The 23,728-nt window shown below is 37.0% G+C and overlaps 3 protein-coding genes across 5 annotated transcripts in view; 1 reads left to right on the forward strand and 2 right to left on the reverse strand.

Annotated features, from left to right (window-relative positions):
• LOC117428230 (pro-interleukin-16-like) overlaps window positions 1–3,156 on the forward strand; it is a 24,757-nt gene extending 21,601 nt beyond the window's left edge. For all 3 annotated transcript variants that reach the window (XM_058995344.1, XM_058995342.1, XM_058995343.1), the window contains one exon: window positions 451–3,156. In XM_058995344.1, the coding sequence (XP_058851327.1) occupies window positions 451–641 (191 nt within the window). In that variant the 3' untranslated portion in view covers window positions 642–3,156. The remainder of the gene's footprint in view (window positions 1–450) is intronic.
• On the reverse strand, window positions 2,028–6,814 carry LOC117428231 (stAR-related lipid transfer protein 5-like). The gene is made up of 6 exons (XM_034047064.3): window positions 6,218–6,814; window positions 5,541–5,590; window positions 5,045–5,177; window positions 4,570–4,687; window positions 3,976–4,069; window positions 2,028–3,649 (listed from the first exon to the last, which is right to left on the reverse strand). Exons 1-6 carry the CDS (start codon window positions 6,305–6,307, stop codon window positions 3,499–3,501), a joined length of 636 nt encoding a protein of 211 aa, XP_033902955.1. The 5' UTR covers window positions 6,308–6,814; the 3' UTR covers window positions 2,028–3,498.
• A 1,259-nt stretch (window positions 6,815–8,073) lies between these two features.
• On the reverse strand, window positions 8,074–23,516 carry LOC117964237 (transmembrane channel-like protein 3). The gene is made up of 22 exons (XM_034907116.2): window positions 23,279–23,516; window positions 22,145–22,291; window positions 21,278–21,353; window positions 19,623–19,704; window positions 19,140–19,246; window positions 18,569–18,667; window positions 18,305–18,447; window positions 17,517–17,664; window positions 16,879–16,922; window positions 15,709–15,856; window positions 15,245–15,354; window positions 14,933–15,011; window positions 13,611–13,859; window positions 13,306–13,434; window positions 13,145–13,212; window positions 12,319–12,447; window positions 10,896–11,006; window positions 10,429–10,554; window positions 10,071–10,149; window positions 9,775–9,817; window positions 9,337–9,598; window positions 8,074–9,118 (listed from the first exon to the last, which is right to left on the reverse strand). The coding sequence occupies exons 1-22, from the start codon at window positions 23,395–23,397 to the stop codon at window positions 8,233–8,235; spliced, it is 3,384 nt and encodes a 1,127-aa protein (XP_034763007.1). The 5' UTR covers window positions 23,398–23,516; the 3' UTR covers window positions 8,074–8,232.
• Window positions 23,517–23,728: the final 212 nt, after the last annotated feature.

Genomic DNA, 23,728 nt, shown 5'->3' on the forward strand with positions numbered 1-23,728 from the left:
TGCAGCGCTGCTTGTAAACTGCTGGATAAACTTGCATCATTATCCTGAAAAACAATCAATGGATACTGAAGACACAAAGGAAAGCTCAGCCTCTCTGTGTACAAGCAAATAGTAAAGCTGACAGACAACAGCCACCATGTGTTGAAAATGGCATTGTGAAGTAACTGAATGACACTGACGTACTCACTATATTGTGATATTGTGCATTATTTAAGCAGTGTGACTAGGGTACAAAATAGCAGTGCTCATTATACATTTCAGACTTTAAAAATATATGCATGCTGGTATGATCACTGTGCTTAACTGTCTCAAATGGAAAAAAAAAAAAAGAAAAAAAAAACTGGCACATTAAATCTTTTCATTGGCAACCGGCAAGGAAGTACAATGTGTGCAACCCTAGGTGTGATGCAACATTCTAAAGTAACATTCCATTCCTGCTTCTCTTTTCAGGGGGGGCTGCTGAACAGAGCAGGATCCAGCCGGGCGACGAGTTACTGCAGATCCAGAGTACTGCCCTGCAGGGACTGACCCGTTTCGAAGCCTGGAACATCATTAAAGCCTTACCGGAGGGTCCTATCAGAGCTGTTATCAGAAGAAAAACTGATGTGAGCAAATCTGAGGCCACTGCAGAGGAACAATAAAACAGCTGCCGACATTCAAGGTTTTAAACAGAGGTGTGTAAGCCAGTCCCTGTCGTGGAATCAGCAGGAAAATGACACTGTGTGTTATCAAACAACGCCCCCAAATGCTCGCTTTCCAATCGCAGGCTAGGAAGGCCACCTTGAGCTACAGCCGTGTAAAAACTGTTCAACGCAGAGAAACAAAACCTGGGAGAGACACCAGACAATGGACATTAGGAGTCTCAGTGTTCATTTAATTAAAATGTTTCCATAGTGTTGACCATAGTGAACAATAATAACAATGACACTTGCAGTATAAGGGTACAGCATTCCTGGTGGTAGTCTTAATATCTTGTTGTCACTTGAGTGTAAAGCTACCCAAAATATACAGTAGCCTGGTTTCTCTTAGCTATTTATTCCAAATCATTAGCACAGTTCTTGTCTGAAAGGAACTGTGTGTATATATATATATATATATATATATATATATATATATATATATATATATATATATATTCTAAGACAAGTAAGAACCAACTTAGACTATTTACAGACCAATGTTGAATGGCATGTCCTGAATATATGCAGACTCATCAGGTATTGTAATTGCAGTTATATTGTTTTGATGTTACACTTTCCAGCAAGCGTTAAAAGTCTAGTTATAGAAAGGCTACCTGCTTCTTCTGTGTCAAGGCAAGAAATGCACATCTGAAGAACTTTAGAAACCCTGAAAAAAACAGATGATAGATCAGCTTGCTCGCTTGCTTTATTCATCAACAAAAAAAAAAATGCTTGATGGTACAAAATATTGGCAGCAGAGTATAATTCTAATTTGATTTCACATTTATGTGCAATACTTTCCTTCTTAAAAAAAAAAAATAATAATAATAATATAAGAGATATAGTATAATGTAAAATTTATAATTTTGGTCATATTCTGTGTCAGTGAAATGTATTTTTTTTCAGGAAATAAAGTATTTTATAGAGCTGTAAAAATAGGTTTTTCTTTTATTTTTACAATTAATTTAAATATTTCTTCTGACGCCCAAAATATACTGTTACGTTTTTCTTTGATTGCGTTCAATAAAACATTACATTATCTCCATTGTTATTTCAAAAGTTTATTAGTTACCCTAAATTACCCTCTTGTTTTTTGTTTTTGTTTTGTTTTTTAATTGAAGCTTTTTAAAATAAACATTTTTTTATTTTTATTTTTTTTAGAAAAAAATTAAACCTGGTGTTAACATAGCATGGTGCTAAATACTTTGTGAATATGGACTTCGGTATCTGACATTAGCAACACCAATATAGTTTGTCTAGTGACCTCTTCTGGTACCATGCAATAATGTACTTAGCAACTTAACCACATCAATCCTGACAAAAAAAGGGACACAAAACACACGCACGCTCTAGAATTACGCCTTTAATTCCCATGCTGAGAAAATTCCAAATAAATACATTTAGTTTAAGGTCATTCTCAAAATGAATTTTTCTCTTAGTTCTTTACAGTTACAGTACAACACAGTTTTAGGGTTATCATTTTCATAGCAGCAATCTGTTTAAAGAACAAGGAGTTGCAATATCTTATTGAGTCACAGATTACATAATCTATTATAAAACATTAATAAAATAAAACTATCAGAATCTAAAATGTTATTGACTGGTACAGTACAGTATACAGAACTAGCTGTGAACTCCCATTACAAAGACTACTCATAGAAACTTAAAACCGTGTGTCAATGGCACACATACAGAACACAGTACAGTACAGTGCAACAATTTAAAAAAACACAATGGGTCTGCTGTTGACTGAGAGAGTAACACTTGCTTTCATGAATGCAAGGACAACATGAAAAATCTTTCAAATAATACAAACCCTTACTCTAACATAGTACATCGCATGTATGTATAGTACACCTGTGTAAAAACATAAATACATGTAGAACTGTACCTGAAGGGAAGGATTACAAGATATAAACCAAACAGTGTTGACATTGATGAAGGCGTTAGTGACACACTTGTCTACGTGACTTACACCAGGCGTTTGGGTGACAGTTATGAATAGAAAAGTGCAATATCACATTAAACACTGTGCACACTTGGAAACAACCATGCTCCCTGAACGACTCAATTGAAGTAAGTGCATTGGAAGAGTGACAGAGAAGACAGTCAACACTGACACACATCATGCTTCTCACATTGAAATACTTTTCTGAAAATCTGTACACCATTTGCATATGCTCTGGCTTTTATTTTTATGAACTAGTAACATTGTTTTTAAATGCAGCTATTTGCTTTACATATAAGTTTTCCAAGTGATAGTCTATGATTAGAGTGTGTTACTGTTGGGTCTATATTCTCTGCTGGATTTATCCGTTACCCAGGTTTATTTACCATCTTTGACCAAACAAAACAAATGTTTTTCCCTTTAGTCTGCTGGTCTTTAGCACATGCATTTCAAAATAATGTGTAAGAATGTAAAAAGAAAAGCTGGTCTTTTGCTCAATTTGTTGGATTAAATTCTAGACAAAACAAATCCCTGTGTTGTGCTTAACATTTGTTTTTTAATACGTACACAAGAATAGTTTAAAAATAACCACATCGTATTGAAATATTAAGTAAACATGTAAAACCTGAAATTTCCAAAAACTACAATATACCGTGCAGCTGGAATCTCTATGGAAACTTAAAAAGCCATTTTCCTGTATGGTGCAAAGAAAGTTTGTTCTTCATGTGATAAAAAAGTAAAGCGATACCATTGGCAGTATGCATGTACACAGCATTATAAAAGAGTAACAATCTCACCACAAAGAAGGGAATAAATATAATGCCATATAACATACGATGCTTTTCATGTTTTCCAGCTCCAGAGATGTAATTAATTTTCTTTGAAAGACTTCACTGCTTTTGTGAGGTTGTTGTAAAAATCAGTCATGCTCGAAGGAAAGAACGAATCCACCACAGATCGGGGGAGATAGCCTCCAAGATCAGTCTGAAAAAAACTGAACAGCTGTGTCTTACTTGGCTCCCTAGAAAGGAAAGGGAGATATTGTGAAGATGCACATGTTCTTATTATTCAATTCTGAACCAATATACGTGGCAAAGTGCAGTGGGAATTTCAGCTCAAATATATTATTGACATGCACAAGAAAACGAGTATGATATGAGTAATTATGCATGTTTTGCATTTATATTTTGCAGATTTTTAATAAAAGCGAAATGAGCCAATATTTCTTGCCAGGAAACTATATATATATATATATATATATATATATATATATATATATATATATATATATATATATATATATATGTTAAAACAAAAACAATGTAAACATTGACAAGGTCAACTCACCCAGGAATGGGTACACAGAAACACCCACAGGGATGGTTAAATCCTCTAACATAGCCTGGCTGAGGTGGGCAACCGGGATGGCCAACATTGGTAGCTAAGAAAGAGTCCACATTTGAGTTTTAACACAATATTTGAAAACACTGCCTATCAAAATACTTGACATGCTGGAGCTTAAATTAATGGTGCTTCATTGATCTTTTATGACAGAAGAGCTTTGTGCTGTAAAAATCCTTCTTGTAAGCAAGCTCTCAGTAGAGAACACTTGACTGGAATAGTCAAAACGAGATGGCATGCAACATGTGTGTGCAGAGGATAAACAGTACAAGCCTTGCCCATTTTAAAACTGCTCGATTGGTTTTGCATCATATTATCTGTCATTTCAGCCTCTTGGCAATGTACTGCACATTGCTAAGATTGCTTTAGCGAGTTAACGCTTAAATGAATACTCTTGGAATAAAGAGTTGTAAATCCCCTAACTTGTGCCAGTCTTACCTACAAAAAGCAGTTCCACTTATCATATGGCACATGAATAAATGGATACCTTAGTTTAAGAAGGACACAATTCTAAATGTTTATTTAGCACACATTACCCACCATTGGAGGTGATGGTCCCATCTTCATAGCGCTTAACTAAAACAACGTCCACAAAGTCTCTTGGAGAAATAATACCCATTGCTGCCGACGGAGTTACTGTTCTGCAGACAGACACCTCCTGCACACGAGTGGAAAAAACAAACAGTTCTTGTACCTGTCATTTTACAGCACAGAAATAAACGGGGCAAAAGACATTTAGAATATTGTTTCCTGCTTTAAAAAAAAAAAAAAATTGGGAATGTACAATGACATGAGAACTTTACTTACTTTTACTTACTGTGTCTACCTTCAAAACAGGCTGCCACTGAAAAAAATCAATATACAATTTATGTGGAACTTTCAAGGTTCCTTTTATCACTCTGGTCATTCTAACCAGCTTTCCACACAGCCACACCCAATCAGCAGCTATGAAACTGAGACAGGTGAGAGTGGGAGTTGAATTTGTCCAAGGGCTGCCACTGATCTGAAAACTTACATCGTCAATGGACTGGATGAGCTCAAATTTTTTGACATTGTTATCCCACTTCACTCGGAGTCCATCTGGCACTGGTTTCAAACACGTCCACACCTTTTCAGGACTTCCATTGATTATCCCTTCTCCTTTGTATCTGGGGTGGAGTGGTGATAAAGGGAAGCATGCCAGTATAGCATTCTACCACCAAGAGGCACACATCAGCATTTTAAGAAAGCGTACTTCAGGACATTTCTAAAGCGCTTCTTAGATTTTAGTGATAAATCGGTTAAAGAAGTTAAACACTTCCAGCTCATGCTGGTTTATAATAACAATTTCACAATATTACAGGATCACCCTAATGTCACATTTTATGTTCTTGCAAATCATATTTCTCTTGTTTTTTTTTTTTTTTTTAATTACAACTTTCTGGTGGATGACAATTTGAGTTTGCAGCATCACCAAAAAATAGTTAAATAACTTTGTGACATAAAAAAATAAATAAAAATAATTTGCTTACAAGTTTCCTGCAAATTCAGAGGATGGCCTCCAGAAGACAGCTACCTCATTCTAAAATAAATGTTTAAAAAAAAGGAAAAAAATTGAATAAAACTCATGATGTATTACAGTAATGATTTTACTATGCAATTCAAACGCTTAATTATAGTCAATTGTGAGCTTTACAGTTTGTCAAAATAAGCCTACTTGCTCAGTGAAATGGAGTGACTTTACCTGAATACCAGTGGTTACAAGGGATTGGACGTTGACCGAACAGGTGAGCTACAGCATACTAAAAGATACACAATACTTTGGTACCATTGGTCACGTCATTGGTCACGTCATTGTCCCAACCCACCAGAATCTCATGATCCTTGCTTTGTACAGCCCACAGCCTACGTCACAATGAATCAGCTGTCAGACAGCATAAGGGAACTAATTGTGTTCTCAAGAACAGACCTCAAACCTAAGTTTTGCTGCTTAAAACGAGAACAAATACACATACAGAAATATAAAATGATATTGTCAGTTTGTCTCGTAGAGAATTTGTAGTGACATCATTAGGCAACAATGCGAGACCATTGTTGAGACTTTCATCTTTCTGTTTTTGCTAAATTAATTTTCAATATTTATATAGAGGCCTATTAAACAAACAAAAAAAAAGAATGAGACACCAGATATACAACTGCGCATACTCACCGTTTTCTTACACATTTTCCATCCGCTCTCGTCTTTGCTGTAGTTCAGTAGATTATCAGCTACTGTATTTGCAATGTGCCTGTAATCCATACTACTGGTGTCGTGCAATTCAAAAAGACAAGGTACCCTACCTGTACTACAGGGACAGCCGAAGGGAAGGCGTAACGTTGGACCGCCCAGTCGACAGGCTACAAATCACCGGTACAGACAGTACAAGAAAAGCAAGGATGCGCTCATTTTAACAGAAAATAAAGACAGTTCCAGTCTCCTAAAAGACAAGCAATATACAGTGAACGAAAAAAAAAAAAAATCTGCAGAAATAGACTACGTGCATATATTACGTATTTTATGCTACAATTTTTTTTGCCCCAAATCCCACAATTTCTAGGTGTACTTATTTGAAAAAATAATAAAAAACACAAATATAGAAGGAATATTCGGATAAACTAATTAAACTATTATAGGTTATCATATTAATTCGAAACGCTCTTCTCTATGATTGTTTTTAAGTGTAAACAAAACAAAAAAGCGTTTTGTAGCAGATATAATTGTATAGTACAGAATGATACTGCTGCTTCTGCAAGCCTCTTCAAACTGCAAAACAAGAGTATTCTGGTATTTGTAGTCCATCGGGACTCATTCTTTGGACTGAAGTGTCCCATGCTAAATATATAAGACTACAACTCCCATCGAGCACCTACATATGAGAATCGTAGCAATAACAAATCGAGGCAGAAAGGTTAGTATAAAGATTACCACATAGTATTAGAGAAAAGTACACCAAGCTTTTACGTGTTAGTTTGTTTTAGAATTAATGTAGTGTAAATATATATTGATATTTTATATTTATACTAAGAAATTATGAAATGAATAAAATACCCATTACAAGTGAATGCAGAATCAATATTAAAAAATAAAAGGAATATTATCATTTTAAATTTTTTTTTTTTTTTAAATTATTATTCCTGCTCCTATTATTAATATAAACGATTATTTTATTTATTTATTTATTTATTTCTGCATCTTGGACATTTGTGACTTAATCAGTACTGTACAGACAAATGAACCCTACACGTGCATATCAGTTTTTAAGAACTGGTCCTGTCCACCTCCTGCAGACTATTTAGTTAAAGATACCTAGAGTCAAGGGTGCAATGGAAGTGCTTTGTAAGTCTGTATATTATTATTTGAGAATTCTTGATCAGAATCTAGGCAGTAGTAACCTAGAGTTCTGGCCTCCGATTGGCTAGGCTAATGAAGACTATATATATACACCCCCTCACCCATAGTTGATGGAAAGCTGGTACGGACATTTCTTAGTACAGTGACCTACTGTTTCATGTGTCGGTCATTTCATCTAAGTAACTACCAGGAGGGTTCCATTATTTAATAGTATACTCCTGGTCCTCTATATAACCCTAGAGCCTGCTATACCCTTACAGAACACCAGGATACCATTAGTACACAGCTTCAACAGCTAGTCGTCTCCTCAAGGAAATCACGTAACCTCAATATTCCTCAAATCTTTGGCTGCATCACGGGATGTTTATTTTTTTCAAGCGAAAATATAAAATAGTAAACGAGCCACAATATTGTCATTGTCAGTGCCTAGGATTTTGGTTTGAAATTGTTTTTTGGAAGGAAGCATATGTTACTTCAATATTGCTTATTTTCAATCCAATAGGGATGAGTGTGTGTGGGGGCTTTATTTACAGTAAATGTCAGAAAAATTATGCAGACCCAGTAAAAGTCAAAGAAGCAGAAGCCCGGCATATGACCAGCAGACACAACGGGCAACACAACAGATTTGCTGACAAAACAACTTATGCTGCATCTTAAGCTCTGTGGGCAGTCAATCTCTTCTGTGACTTTAATATTGTCAAACATCAGAAATAAGTTAGCATTGACATACATACCATACAATTCGTCAAAGGAGATTTAAATACAAAATAGGCTTTAACATTTGTCAATCAAAGCAAGAAAAGTAATATGGTACAGCTTCACAAATTACACTGTCAGACATTGGAACAAATCAGTTCACTTGATCCTGAAACGTTTAAGTCTACGCTGGTCTTTGATTTCTTTTTCGTAAGCTTGCCGCTGGGTTTCAAGTATTTCTCTTTGTTATGAATGACCTGAATGTACTGGTCAGTGCTGCTGTTTTGCTGATCGCTGCTCGACGCGATGGACGCAGAGTCCGACTCGGTTAAGGACGGTTCAACCTTGTGCTTCGTTTTGGGTTTGACATGCGGCTCCAGGTGACGCTCCACTTGCTCCGTGCTCCTGATTTTTGTTCGGGAACGAAACTGGGAAGCTGTGTCTTCCCAATCCATTTCGCAGTTATCTTCGTAGGCTCCATAGCGAACCTTAGCCAGGCCTTTGGTGATGGCCAGCTGGCTGCCTACACTGTCACCGATGTAAAAACGTGCAGGTTGATGGAGGTCTGACAGGGAGCGAGGTCGATGGGATCTACTTAAAGAGCCTCTTCGCATTCCTCCCGCCGCCTCCTCCTCTTCTTCCTCTTCACTGACGTGAGGTTGGTGTGACCTTTGGGGAGTTCGAACAGTGTACCTTTTTATATTCTTCGGATATAACTCCACTATGTCTCCCGGCTCCTCCACCCTGTAGTGCCTCAAGATTCTGGTGGATGAGCGCAGCAGTTTTTTTCTGGCTTCATGCTCGTTGACTATCACATAGCGAGTGGTGTGTGCTCTCCGGCTGATGAAACCCTGGGCCCCTCCTCCTCCCATGGCTTCTGGGTGCACGGGACGGATACTCTTCCTGAAAAGAGGGTCCGAGTGGACGTTCTCTGTAAACCTACTTGAAGGGTTGTAGACTACGTTATGGTAGGACTTTGATCTGCAGGCTCCACTTGCACCACCTTGTAAAGCTCCAGGATGCCTTTTTTGAAGAAAAAAAAACAATAAAAAGGTTTATTTGCAGAGCCTAGTATATGAAGACTGTTAAGTCTTTTTCTTGAAGCTGTTCAGGTTGATCACTTTAAATAAATTAATGACCATAGTTACTTTCTTACATCTAGCACCCCCACCCCCACCACCTTGTCTTCAAGCACCGGATAACTTTAGGATTTCATGGAAGAGTTGAGATAAAGCTTTTACCTGTTAGGAATGTGTTCCATCCTGTGTTTCTGTAAAAGGGGAACGGGTGGGATTTGTGATGCAGTGGTTGCCCTGCTCACATCAGAGCGCGATGCAGACTGTGAGATGGTGCGAATGCTGTTGCCTCTGCTCACTGGTGATTCGAAGTTCATCACGCTGCCATTTCGTCTGGGAGACGAGGAGCGGAGAGAGGACTCCTGGCTGGTGATGTCACTCTCTTGATCTGGCTTTTTATCATTTCCTTCTTGAGTTATCATTCTCGCTATAGAAGCACAAAAACAAGGACTGCGTTAGTTACAACATTCTTCAGGCAACAGCAAATACTAACATATTGGGACAGATTTTCAGAATGTTATGCCCCGTGTTTTTTACTTTTTAGGTAAAAGTAGAAAAAAGTGATTGTCAATAAAACATTTTTTTAAAGGTTGAAATACGTACACACTGCCAGCTGATAAACCTTTTTCTTGTCCTCCGTTCTTTCCTAAAATAAAAAAAAAAAAAACGTCTGTCATTTTCTGATCCTGCTCATAAACCACATGTGACTTTCTGATGACCCTTTACAGAATTGCATCCAAACACCACCGCTGGTCATGCAGGTTAACAAATTCACATATTACAATTGATTTAACAGTATGGTATCTGTTGTGGCACATTTGATAAAGAGTTATGTGTTTGTGCAGACAAATAAAGACAAATCACTTGATCTACTTACTGCACAGACAAATGATACTCACTGTCTGAAGTTGCATTCTCAGCTGGTTGTTGGTGACCTTTAATGATCGTGCAATAGACTGAAGATAATAGATCAGCATGCTGGAACATAAGAAGATACACACGACCTATAAACATTGGATGGCTACTTCCTCTTTGAAGCAGTGTACAGATTGTCTGCTTTGTAGAGCTCCTTGGTACCAGAAATATCAAGTGCATGCAAATCTTATACAAGGCAAAATGTATCCCTTTAAGATGGGCCTAAACATGACTGAATTCTACAGCACCAATCACCATTCCCGTTATTTCAGAATGGGGCATAATCTACATGTCATTTACTGTGGTTCCCAGTGAGCTTGTGTTACTGGGGAAAGTACTTACAAGAGAAGTAACAGAGCAGGAAGGACAACAACAGGGCTGGTGACGTAATCCATCACAGTCCTGAACCATAAAGGGAAATCGTTTGCAACGGTCTCTGAAATAATATCGTAAATCTTTTCCTGGCCACTGCAATGCAAGCAAAGAGTGAATTAAAGAGTAGCCAGGCATGTGCAGATCGTAGGTCTTCAGTTTAGTTGGGTTCATGATGGAGCTACTGTCCGTAAGGTTGGTGAGCTGGCAAAGATGTGTATTTAGCCCTCATTCACTGAGCTACATCTGTGCAAATATTGTTATTTTAGTTGTTTTAAATCAACAAACATTCTCTGTCATCACAGACACTGACCTTTTATGTACATTTTTCTTAAACAAATGCTGCACCTATGTGTAAATAAAAGAATAATCATGGCTATAACAGTCTCTTAGCATTACAATTGTAAAGCAATGAAATGATATAAAAAGAAGGTTACCTGAAAGGTCCACAGGTTGCTGATGGTCTGTATCTTGCGATAGCAAAAATCGTTGGTAGCATACACAAGAACAGCATAAACAAAAGCATTGTAAGGTAGAAATTATTGGATCTGGGGAAAAATACAATGGGTCCTGTTAGATAAATATAGCAATTGCTTTTTTACAATCAGCTAAAATATGACATAGCTAGTGATGAATACAGTTTACAGATTATTCTAAACAATGATTAAAAATGACTTACATACTGTAAATCAGTAAGCGACATATATGTTAGTGCATGTTAACAATATGATACAAGGGTTAATACAAAAATATATGGATGCACACCAATATTCTGCATACAACTATATGAAAATCCAGAGCTAAAACAAAGAGCTGTGCTCATAAAGCTTTAGCACAGCGGTAAATGCATTGGGCTGTGGTGCATTTACTAGCACGCTAATGTTTTATGAATATGGACCAAGGTGGGCCACTCTATATGCATCGACACATCTCAAACTGCAGGTTAAATTGACAGCACTTCCTTCAAGGAATCAGATGTTGCTTATGGTAAAAAAGCATGTGCATTGAGGCTGCATGAATGATCAACTTCTATCATGAGAGAAAAAGTCAATACTGCAGGTTTAATAGCTGCCTTCAGTGTGATAGGATTTGCGGACTTGTGAGTGGGTGTTTAAAATTTATGAGCATTTTTTTCTGGTTCATGTAAAGGACTTTTGTGTCACATTAGATTAAGAACGGTTGAAATAGATAGCAGCAAGATTTCACATCTGGAAGTGACTGATAAGCCAAGAAAGAGGCAGACGTGAGGCTGTTAAAGAGATCAAGTTAAAAACGCAGGACTGTCACTTCCAGCAATAGTGGTAGGAACTGTGCTGATGAGCGACTAGTGGGGTAGCTGGTCATGCCATAGTTGCACTGGTTGAGGTCTTGGAGTTTTGCTTCACCAACCAAAAAGCAACTATGAAATTACACTATGGATGTACACCATATATAGCCCAGTACCAGCGTGGATGTCAGGGTCTGTATTCTAGAAATTAACGTGAGAGGCTTGTAAGAATCGCCTGGCGACCCTTACAATATTTCAATGTGAAAATATGATCTATCTTTATACAGAAAATAGCAGGCACACACGATGTGGAATTTAATCGGGTGTGCTGTGCATTTAAAACCCACTGGATACTGGCGATTCCAAAAAGTGCTTCAGCCACAAAACACTTTTTCAGGTAATGGCCCAGTGATTGTGGAAGTGCTGTAGTAAGGGATCTCATATTCCATTGTTTTTAAAAAGAAGATGGAAGTAAATGCATTTCTTTCCTAAAACCGCATTCATCCTGTAGTTATAAGGGGTTTACGCTGTGAAGACATAAGACTTCTATAACTAAAGTGAGCTGCCCCATTACTCCATTAGTCTGAACTGACCTTGAGGCTCTGAAGACCTGCTGATGTGGAACATTGCATGTTAAGACTGCCCAGCTCCTCAAGTACATGAGCCCTATCAGCTTGAGAACATTGACCGCTGGAAGGCATGGCGAAAAGAAGGCGCCCATCCTGAAATGGGGATCAACATTGGAATAATGTATTACTTTAGCATGTATAATATACTGTATTGCAGCCTTCCATTTTTAAAGATGTGCCATAGTTTAAACACTGTCGTTTTTTCTTGTGTTCATGCTTCAGTCCCCAACTGGGAATTGGCCTGTCTTGACTAAACATGATTTAATAATAAATAAACAAAATGAGATTAATGCTCTCTAGTACAGTGTTTTAGGAATTATGTAAAACTGATGTCCCAATAAAGATCTCACAGGATAAGTCTGGGCCCTCTCAAGGTTTGGGGGTGAACAATAGTTGGAATTTGGATTTATTCACATTTACTGGTTTATTTCTGGTTTACAAAAGATGAACCTCATGTTTGCAGCAGATAGACTCAGTCAACAACAAACTCCACAATAAACTCAATGACTGTAGAACTGTAGTGTACAAATCTTGAAAATTATGTTAAAAGTTTTAGTAGGTGTATATCAATATTCCCTGTGCTCAGTTTCCCAAGACAAGGCAAGTTAGCATGTATAAATTGTTTAATGCTTAGTGCATGCTTTAGCATTAAATTATTTAATAACACAACGGTAAAGCTTTTATTGGATGTTATTTGGTTCATTCAAACACAGCGCCCAGCCAGACAGATATGCCTGATTGTAGCCAGCTAGTTTTGCATTGTATTAATGACGTACAATTTCTTACATACCATATCATCCCTTGGTTGTAAATCAAATGGAGAACATTTTCAGCAATTTTAAATTCTCCATATTCGGGCTGTAAAAAAAACACAAAGTGCATGGAAGGTTGCAAATGAAGATCAGCAAGACCAGAATTAAACCTTATAGAGAAACTCCGAGACATACTTACAAACTTGCTCTCCAGATCCCAGCACCAGCAGTCACTCAAGTAGCGAACAAAAAGCCCACGGATAAAATCAATCAGGAGGATACTCGCCACAGTAAATAACATATCAATAATGGAAAGCTTCAACATTTCCTGCAACAAAACATTACATTCATGAGCACTGGGTTTCAGATGGTTTATGTTTAAATAATTACAGCTTAAAAAATGATTATTTTAGTATCACAGCAAGAATATGAATGTGCATTTTAAAATGTTACAGCATTTGCAAAATCACTTTCTGTACTTGGTTTGACATGATGACGTTTTACCTGTCCAACATAGGTTTCCCAGCACTGGTTTTGCTGGGACTTCATGTTGTATTCATACAGAGCAGTCTTGTTGAACGCTAGTGGTATGATTGCTTTGGTTTGGTTTTCCTGAAACACTACACTCATCGTGCTGTTCCTGCTCTCTGTGAAATCAGGCAATATGGTGGACAGGTTCTCTTCTTCAGGGAGTGCTATAGTGGCCAGGAATGCAGTAGAATCTGACCAGTTGCTTGGAATGCTGGACATTTCCTGGAAGGAAAGAGCATGGTCAAGCTTTGATTTTCCATCGTGTTGCCTATAAAGACATGCCAAAATAACAGGCTACAGGATAGGATCTTGAACCATATCAAATTGATCAGACTTTGAAGACAGGGTGCTGAGCTGTGTGGCTTAGTGTCTCAAACCATGCCTGAACATTTGTGAATTATTTGTGAAAAGTTTTCAGCCTGTGGTCCCAGACTTACTTGTATAAAACACCACATACTTACATTAGAGCAAAGCTAAATCCAAACTCATACAACACATTTCAACCAATGTGAATACATCTTATTACTATCAGCAAACACTATTTGGTGTGATGGAAGTATAGTTAGGTAATGGCCATCTGAGGCACAAACATGGTTACTTTTTATTACAGTACAATACATGAGGTTTGTGTTTACAGAGAGCATGTTTTTGTGTTTAAGGTGTATGTATTATAAAGGTATATAACATTATTTTTCACATTGCTCCAATATAAGTCAAAGCTGAGCCATCTTAGGCTAAGTGTTCGTTTACATTTTAAACAGTACAATATATATATTTAAATGGTAAATGGTGTAGTAATGTCTACTAATTCAAACTCCGTGCCAGTCCAAGGGGAGGATTATAAATGCATGTAACTGTGCAATGGGTGTGGTCGTAGACGCTCTCATATATCAGGGTCATTCACAAAGCAATCAGACGCGTCTCTGGGGAAATTACATACTTAATAGGGAAGCACCTCAATGGGCTAAATCAGCTCCAGTCTTTCCTGGTTTTTATAGTGTGCTATATGTAGAATTTCAAGTTTCTTACACACCCTATCACATGCACAGTTTTATCAATTAGAACTGGCTGTGAAATACCAAGTGCCTCAACATTGTCTGAATAGACAAACACAGTAAGAAAATAGCCAACTATCATCCTTAACCCTAACCTACATGCCTAACCAAACTGTTACTTGAACTGTTACCATATTGCACTAGAAAAGACTTCTACAAGCACCTCATCAGAAAACATTATATATTAGTTACTGGTAATGCTAAATCCTAACTGCAGTGTAAGATAAGAAGAGTACTTACAGCTGAACTCATGATGTTCACTTTGTCCAACAAAGCAATGATTAAGCTGTACAGGTTTCCCAAGTACAACACAAGAACCCTGACAAAATCAAACACAACAATTATACAAACTTGAGTGTGTAACTCAGGACTGTGAGGATTTTCACCTAATTTATACAAACTTTTGTGATTTTAAAATCATTGTGTTCATAAAAGAAGATAGGGAAATAATAGGCTTTATTTTTGTACTTTAATGAACATGGATCCTAGTAAAAATGAGTTGAGGTAAAGATTTGATCAACATTCTTCTAGTTCGAGTGCAGAATCCTTTACCTGGCAAGCTGGAACTGCAGCATAGTTCTGGGGTGGTACATCTCTAGCTGGGCAACAAGTTCAAATGCAGAAGGTGCAATCATGGTGATAAGTGAGACCACCACACTGACCTAATAAAACAACAACAGCACAGCCACAGTGAGCCATTTCAAAATAAGTAATAATAAGAAAGAATTTAGTCATAAATGATACAATTATACAACAAAACAACACTATCCAGAAATCTGTCAGCATTTAATAATTTAATACAAAAAAGGTTGTTTAATGAATATTGGGTGTAGCTGCATCTTTCTTTGTACTAAATCCTTTCCCTAAAAAGATGTCTCCTGCGTTAATGTTCTCATTATATTAGTGATGCTGTTTTCAAGATTAAAAATAGAATTGAAAAGAACTGATAATTATGTTGACTGACAAAAAACCCATCCCAGATACATATAATAGATTATAGATGAAGGTGATCTTACCTCATTCTTTTCCCACAGAGTCAACTCAGGCTTCTCTTGCTCAAGCTTCTGGGAACGGTCAACAACAAAATAGATGATGTAAATACTGCCAGCAAGTGAGAGAAGGACCAGGATATTCGCAAGGATTCTTAAACTTATCAATACAGCCCTAAAAAAAATAAAATAAAATTATAAGCATTAATTATAAATCACATACTGGTATCCGAAATCAAGCAATCACAGTTACAGATTTGTCCAAATTAAAACATACCGCCCTGTGTACAAACGTCATCCAAGAGAGAAAGAAAAATAGAAGATCATCTTCATTTGTGTCCTATTTACCATATGACACATTTAAAGATGGTGTGTAGGGTGTCTCTAGTTTTTTTCTTAGTAGAGGGATTTGCTAACCCACAAAAGCTGGAAATATAACAAAATGAGTCACTTTGATATAAAATAGATTTACGTTATATTAAATGTTTTTTTTGTAAAAGTCGTCCTATTATAAAACAGGTTATAAATTGGCGAGGTGGTGTGCTGCGTGTCAGTGTGCAACCTTACAGAAAGAAATATAGGTTCGGAGTCAACAGTTTGGCTACATAGCCTTCTTCAAGGATAACCCAGAAATAAAGCTTGGGGAATTAGTATCTTAGTGTAGAATATTCTGTTACTGTACAAGTAACCAGGCAGCAATTTACTGGTGCTGGACAGTGATTTACTCACAGCCATCCTGGGGAGCAGAAGAATGAATTAAGGTGCATTGCTGCAGAGGTTCTGTCAGAGGAGGAGGACTGGTAAATCACGGATAAATAAATACAGGGCGATAATGCAAATGAAGATTCAATCTATGCACCATATGCATTTGCCATCGTGTTAACAGTTTTAAAGGGCTGGGAATTCTTTAATTGCAGAAAGTGTTCAAGAAGAGGCGAGTGATACTGCAGTGCTTGGCTATACATGACAGTTACTACTAAAGTTACCGCTCTGTTGAGCCACACTACAAGGTAATAAAGCTCAAAAACAGCGATGTGTGACTTTTTTTAAAACTGCATCTCATTGTAGACTGACCTAGGCACAGATCACTGCAAAAGGTACACAGGACACGGAGATACACTCAAATACAGGAACAAGCTCACTAAGTTGTACAAACGTGAATGGCTATCTGCACATTTCTAGACTTTGAATACCTACAGGCTTGTGTCTTTCTTCTTTTCTTGTTCTTCTAAAATAGCTTCCTTTGGAAACATGTAAGCAAAATGTATAATTAGTTGGCGGTTAAAGGAATGCCACGTCTGTGGTAGAAAAAAAAATGATACACACAGAGAAAATGTCCATATGTACAATTTTGGATCTTTAGTATGGGTTATATAGCCTTTTTATAATGACAGTGCTGCACACTGGCTAACAAAATAATGTACTGGTTTTGGAATGTAATGGTACTTGTATTATTGAGACTTTTCTTCATGATATGTTGAAACTTAAATTCAAATACACCTTGATTTCATTCAATTTGCTTTTGTCTAAATACCGTTTTACATAAACTCCTATTGGGTACTATGATGTACCCAAACAGTAGTTGTGTCCTGTCAGTTACACTGCATATCAATTAACACAGAAAGGCACTCAGTGAATCAGATACCTTTTCATTCGTAAAACTACTGAAGATTTTAGATTAGCTTTAATTAATAGCCCCCCCCCCCTTGGGAAATCAGCTGCAATGAACAGCACATAAGCTACAGTAGCAGGTAATCTGCTACTAAATTAACACAGAATGATCATTGGAAATTAAATCAAGGGGACTCTATTTAGTAATGCAGCCAGCTGCTTACCCTGATGTTGTTCACTATAGCAGCTCCCTTGCTCTGTGCAGCCTCTGGGTTTCCTATCAGGTAGTCCCAGGCACAAAACACCCTCCAGCAGAAAGTGTAGTTTTCATCTGAGGCGCTGGCGAAACTCAATCTGGAGTTTTTGGCCATTCTGTGTTAAAGGGAAAAGGAATCATACAGGATTGAGGCACTGGCATTTATAACAGAAGCTGGTCATCGCAGACAACCATGTGGAGCTGTAAATTACTCGGCTGATCTTCACTGCACCACATTTCCAGTTTCCCCGACACAACATGGAATTAGCTTCCCTGGGAAACAGCATCATCTTTTATTTTATAATATGAAAGGGTTAGGAAAAAAAAAAACAGTTTGAAATATATATTTTACTATATAAAAATATGATATAAAGCATAAAGTATTCACTGCGGACAAAAACATCCAATACAACACATAACGATGATACTATTGGTGACCAGGGCTGGATAAGTGATGGTGTTGTCAGGTACCCATATGCTTGTTGTACCCACTGTTTGTTTACTGTACTGCCCGCTATTAAGGACCTTGCCTAAACTGGAGATATCCAAGAAAACAGGCACATTTGATCTGTGGTACTAACACAGGTGTGTGTTTTTGGGTTAATCTATTATTGTTCATCAATTTTGTCTGCTTCATGCATTTCTTTTCATTAGTATATCCCTCCAGGTTATTGATTCAGCCCTCGTTGCAGATTAAAAAATCAAATGGTCAAAAAAGAAGATAGAGTAAGAAATTAAAATTTTAAAAAAAATTACTTTCTTAGCAGAATGATGAAGCTGTAGGCAAAAACAGCCATCCCGACCATAAAGTACGCCAAGGGCAGCCGATAACCAGCGTTCCCAATCTTCCTGTCTTTGCCGTAGTAGCCATAAAACAGGACAGAGTACTGGAGGTAGCCCTGTGAAGAAACCAAGAGACAGATTGCGCTTCAGATAAAAAGCCATTGAATTAATGAAATGCTTGTGCAATTCAGCAAGGTGCGGTATTGACAAAGCTATAAAACACGCTGATAGGCTTGCCCCCAGTGACCAGATGGTGTCCAGGTCTTGTGCTGATGCAAGGTGCTCCTTTGGAATGGTCTTGCTGCTCGTGGTTCCAAACGGTGCTCCTGCCAGCAGCTAAATTAGAAATAAAAAAAAACACACACACAGATGGGATTGTGTGACTGGTGTGGCTTTATTGATATCTCAGGAAATTGCATCGGGGCTCCGTGACAGAAAAACTTGAATAAATCAGAACTTCTGACTGGAGCCAAAGTGCTGCCGTGTTGCTTGTTGCCTGTGATGCCATTGTATTGTTATTTACTTAAACAGGTTGAAAATAACCTCAAAGAGGCATCTATAACCTTTACAGTGACATCCATTTTTTTTGCTATACTCAGCATGAAGCATTACTGCTGAAATGTAAACGATGATATAGATAATGAATGGAAATGTGTTCAGTTAAATGGTTAATGGGAGCGATAAGGGCTAATAAACAATACAGATTTAAAGTGAATTAAGAAACATAACAAGTATGTATAGTTCAGCTACAGAGCCCATACAAGCAATCTTACTCTCGCCAGGCTGATGATATATGGCTTTTACTTACTTCTGGTAATACCACAAAAGCTCCCGTCATTACAGTTAGTACAATGTTGATTCCAAATAGCCACCTCAGGAAGATAAAATATGAAGCCACTCCAGAACCAAAATGACCTGTGAAGAATTGAAGACAGTATAAAGATGTTCTGCAGAAAACAAAAAGTCCTATTTTAGTGGTCTGAGAGTAGTGACGGATCTCAATGCAATTGTTCTCATTTAGTGCTCAATCAGTCATGTTGGGTTTTTTTTAACCCCCACTAAATGCAATAAAAACACACTGGAAAGAGAGCCACAGAATCGCAGGTCTTAGTTGTCTTCTAGAACTGTGTAATAGGGTTTTCAGATGTTACACCATATCTAATTATTTTCATTTTTATCAGCAAGCAACTCTTTCTAATCTAATGACTTTTTTTTTGTCTACTTTGGAAAGAAATGAATGCATCTGAATATCCCCAGCCTAAAATAAGACTGCATACAAGTTAGCACTCACTCTCAATCTTCTTGATTCTCATTTCCCAAGGAATAAAAAGGACGACTATATTATATGCCAGGCGTGACAGCTTTCTCAGCATCTGAAAGCAATAACAGGCAAGTAAGAGGAAATAAATAAAGCAATGGATGGACTACACGTTTTGAAGCTATACAGTTGATTATATTAATCTTTTTTTTTTTTGCTAGCTCAGTACCACACAGCAGGCTATACACATGAGTCATTATAGAGAAAGCTACATGTGTTAACAACTTTGATCCAGCTGTGTTTTGCTGTTTGTATTTAGAGTGTCATAATATGGATTCCAGAATAAATAAACATTTTATTAAAGTTTGAAGCAATTATTAACATGACATATTCCTTATTCTTAGAGCGCCGACAATACACTGCGGCCACAATATTATGTACTATTACTGCAAACAGAATTCCGTACAATTGCAGCACAGTATTGTCTATGTGGAACACACCACTTTTTTTAGATACTTTGAAATACCTACATCACATTTCTCACTAGTTGACCAGACAAACCCAACAGCAGTAGGATATGCAATGAAAACCAGCTTTTATCCCTGAATACCCAGCATTTAACCTTGATAAAACTAAATATTAACTGCTGAGAAGTTGCTTTTGGAAAATTATTACTGTGCATTTTAAACTTGAGGTGAAACAAAATAAATGGAGAAGGGGTCTTAATCTTCCAAAAGCTGGAGCAACAAAAAGCAATCTTTCAAATTAATAAACCATCATCAATCTGCACGGTAAATGTCAATTCATTTTAATGGTGCTACCAAGATTTTATTGCATGCCTTTGGAGCATTTTAATTAAACTCAGCAATTACAACTGGCTATAAATTTTCCTGTCGGTTTTGAGTTAACGCAAAGGCTTTCTGTTAACTTCAGTATGCAGCTTTAAAAGTTGGAACGATAACCTGGAAAGTTTATAAATAGACACAAGAGAAATAGATAATTACAGAAAGAGAATGGCTAGTCAAGATCAAATCCTTATGACCAAATTAGAAATAAAAGTTCTTAATGTTTTTTAATGAAAAAACAAAGAAACACACAAATACTGGATTGTGCAAATGATAGCATACTAGGAATTCCAAACTATTCTTATTGAGTGACATTTAAAGTTGTTAATTGGAGCAGGCTACAGCAATTAATGCATTTGGACTCAATGCTGGTCTTACCTACTTCTGTTTCATTAGGGTGTCACAGTTAATTCAAATATAAAGCATTCATAGTCCATGGGGACTATTAAAACCTAAATGAAATTATTAGAAATCAGTTTACCTTTACAATACCTATTCTCCTGGGGGATATTTCTTATCACTCCAGTAATCTTATTTACTTAGCTGCTCTCATCTTAATATTAGCACTCCAGTGTTCTCTACTTACATTTCATGAACCTTTAATAATAAAGATTAACATTACTTTGTGTGGGATCCATTCAATCATCAATTTTGTCCCCTCATTTTATAGCAAATACATTACGGAAAATCATGAGCTCCAATCTGCTGATTGAGATGAAGTTGCTGTCCGCATATAAAAATGCTCCTGCTAAGTGCAGGCTCCACGGCTTGTAGATGACCCCACAGTATACTCTGTGGTACTCATACAAGAGACACAGTTTGCTTTATTGAAAAGTGACCTACTTCTGCTCCAGCAGCTTGATACCCTCTGGTCCTGGTCAGCCTGCCTTCGAACTTCAGGACAATTTCTTTAGCTTGTCTGAAAATAAATGAAACCATTAAATCTGTCATCAAAACATTTCAGACTGAAGACCTCCTGCTTGTAAGAAATAAAAACTATATAGAAATGTTGACTGGTACGAAATAAAAATTTACTGCAGAGAAGGGCACTGATGAGGCTGTTAATAATAATAAAAAAAAACATTTTACTGCTCCACAGCTCACTAAACTTGCCATTTCCAAGGATACAGAATGTGCTTTTTCTTTTGCTACATAAATGCATGTATTTAATGCATTCCCCTTTTACAATATAATACAATATGTGTACATTTTTTTACAAAAATATATGTAAAAAAAACATCACTACAAATTCCCAAGGGTGGTCATCGCCAGACCTATTTGCATACCTTGGAGTTCAACTCAATTGACTCATTTTCGGTTAATCCTTTTTGAAAACTGCCTGAAAACTATGCATTCATATTTTTATATCAACAGTATATACTGGTATCAACCCTATGTTTTAACACTGCAGAATACACAGTAGTAAAACAGTGTGTCTACGGAACATGGTTACAATTCACCAGGTACTGTTGTCAAAGGTAGATGGATATGTGTTCAGTCTAATATGATCAGTGGCATGGCATTTCATCAAAGCAAATGGTCCACTTGCAGTGAGAGCATGCTAACATCCACAGTCCACATGCTAACAATAAATCACCTTCCTTACGGACCGGTGTAAGCAGATGCATGGTGCAGTATGGCTGGCTGTGATGTTGTTCAAGTCTAAGCAAAATTATTCAGAGCAGCCACAGTGTTTCATAGATGTATTACTTGAGCACTTTGAGTTTCTGTCTCATTGGCCACGATCGGGTTCTAATGTTGGCGATGATCTCCTTCTGAATCTGAATATTCTGAAAGATTTCTTCGGGGTCATTGCTGTCGGTTCTTTCATCACCTTTATCATCTTCATCTGAATTGCTGAGATTAAAAAGCAAGAGCAAAGTTTCAGTAGAGAATACACATGTACAGATGCAGTATATGTATTCAGCATAATAGTAGCTTTAACACATCTTATGCAGAATCTAGACCCACAAAGTAGGTTTTTTTTTAGACATATTATAATCTGTACAATATTTTCTACTTTTCATTTTAGTATTGCAAATTGTGAAATAGTAATTGTATTTGTAAATGTATTCAATAGCAATTTGGTGAATTTCAATTCATAATGGCCTATATATTTTTTTGCTAATAATGGATGGTTTGTTTGCAGCCCTCAATTGTTTGAACCAGTAAAAAATATATAAAAGATTGTACCTTTACGTCCTATACTACATAAGAGTTATTAAAAGCATTTTAATAACAAACGTATTTGTGTTTTAGGTTGTGTCCAAATAACCTGCATTGTGAAATCAATTAAATTGAACTACTACTTTTTATTAATATCTCTCAGTGTAATGCATTCTCATATGATCTACTTCTCTGCTGCATGAGCATCAAATAAAATATGCCAGATTTAAGATCTGTGTGGCTTAGAGTGCTTCAAAATAATTACATCAAGATACAATAATGAATTAGAAAAACAAAATACTTTTAGATTGCCATACGGAGAGTATATATTTTCACAGTACAACATTAGCCTAAAAAAATATATATCTGTCTTGCAGTAGACATTTCAACGGAGCCCTCACCAGGCAATGCATGTATAGCTATATAACAATGGCAAAATGTTTAATATCATATTTTTAAAAAATATTTTCCAATAACTGGAGGATAAAGAACAAACATGTTTATTCAGGTTATGTTGTGTATGAAAAAAAGAATGGTTTAGAAAAGAAGTGGTCCAGCTACCGACTTTAAATGTTCTGTGCAGATTTTATCCTGACACAAAAAACAACATTACAGGAAAGTAGCAACAGTAATTCAGTGTGTGTGTGTATATATGTAGAAATATAAAGGTTTTCCTACCTGGCTTGTTGGTCTTGGTAATGTGAATAGATTCTTCTGGAGTTCTTCCTCACACTTTTGCTTCTTTTGGAAGATCGGGCAGATCTGGTAATCGACACAGGCTCACTCACAGTTGACATTTCGAATGTTTTCTTTTCTGTGTGTGTGTGTGTGTGTTCAAACTTTCAGCTCTCCAGATGAGCAAACCCTTCCTGTAATCCACCAGTCCCCCAAAGACAGGCAGTGCTACCTGCTGACATGATCCCTCATCGGAGTGTGACAGAGACCCCCAGTGGCATGAATTTAACTAACACAATTACTCCAATCAGAGTCCTATTGACCACCTCTTAAAGGGGAACAGCTACAGTGCAGACACTGTGCTCGTGATGTGACCACTGCTGCAGAAGCAGTGTGCACTAGACTAAAGATGTACCAGGAAAAATGACAAATACTTGGGGCTTATTAATACAT

Source organism: Acipenser ruthenus, chromosome 21 (assembly GCF_902713425.1).
Source record: "Acipenser ruthenus chromosome 21, fAciRut3.2 maternal haplotype, whole genome shotgun sequence".
Taxonomy (NCBI): Eukaryota; Metazoa; Chordata; class Actinopteri; order Acipenseriformes; family Acipenseridae; genus Acipenser; species Acipenser ruthenus.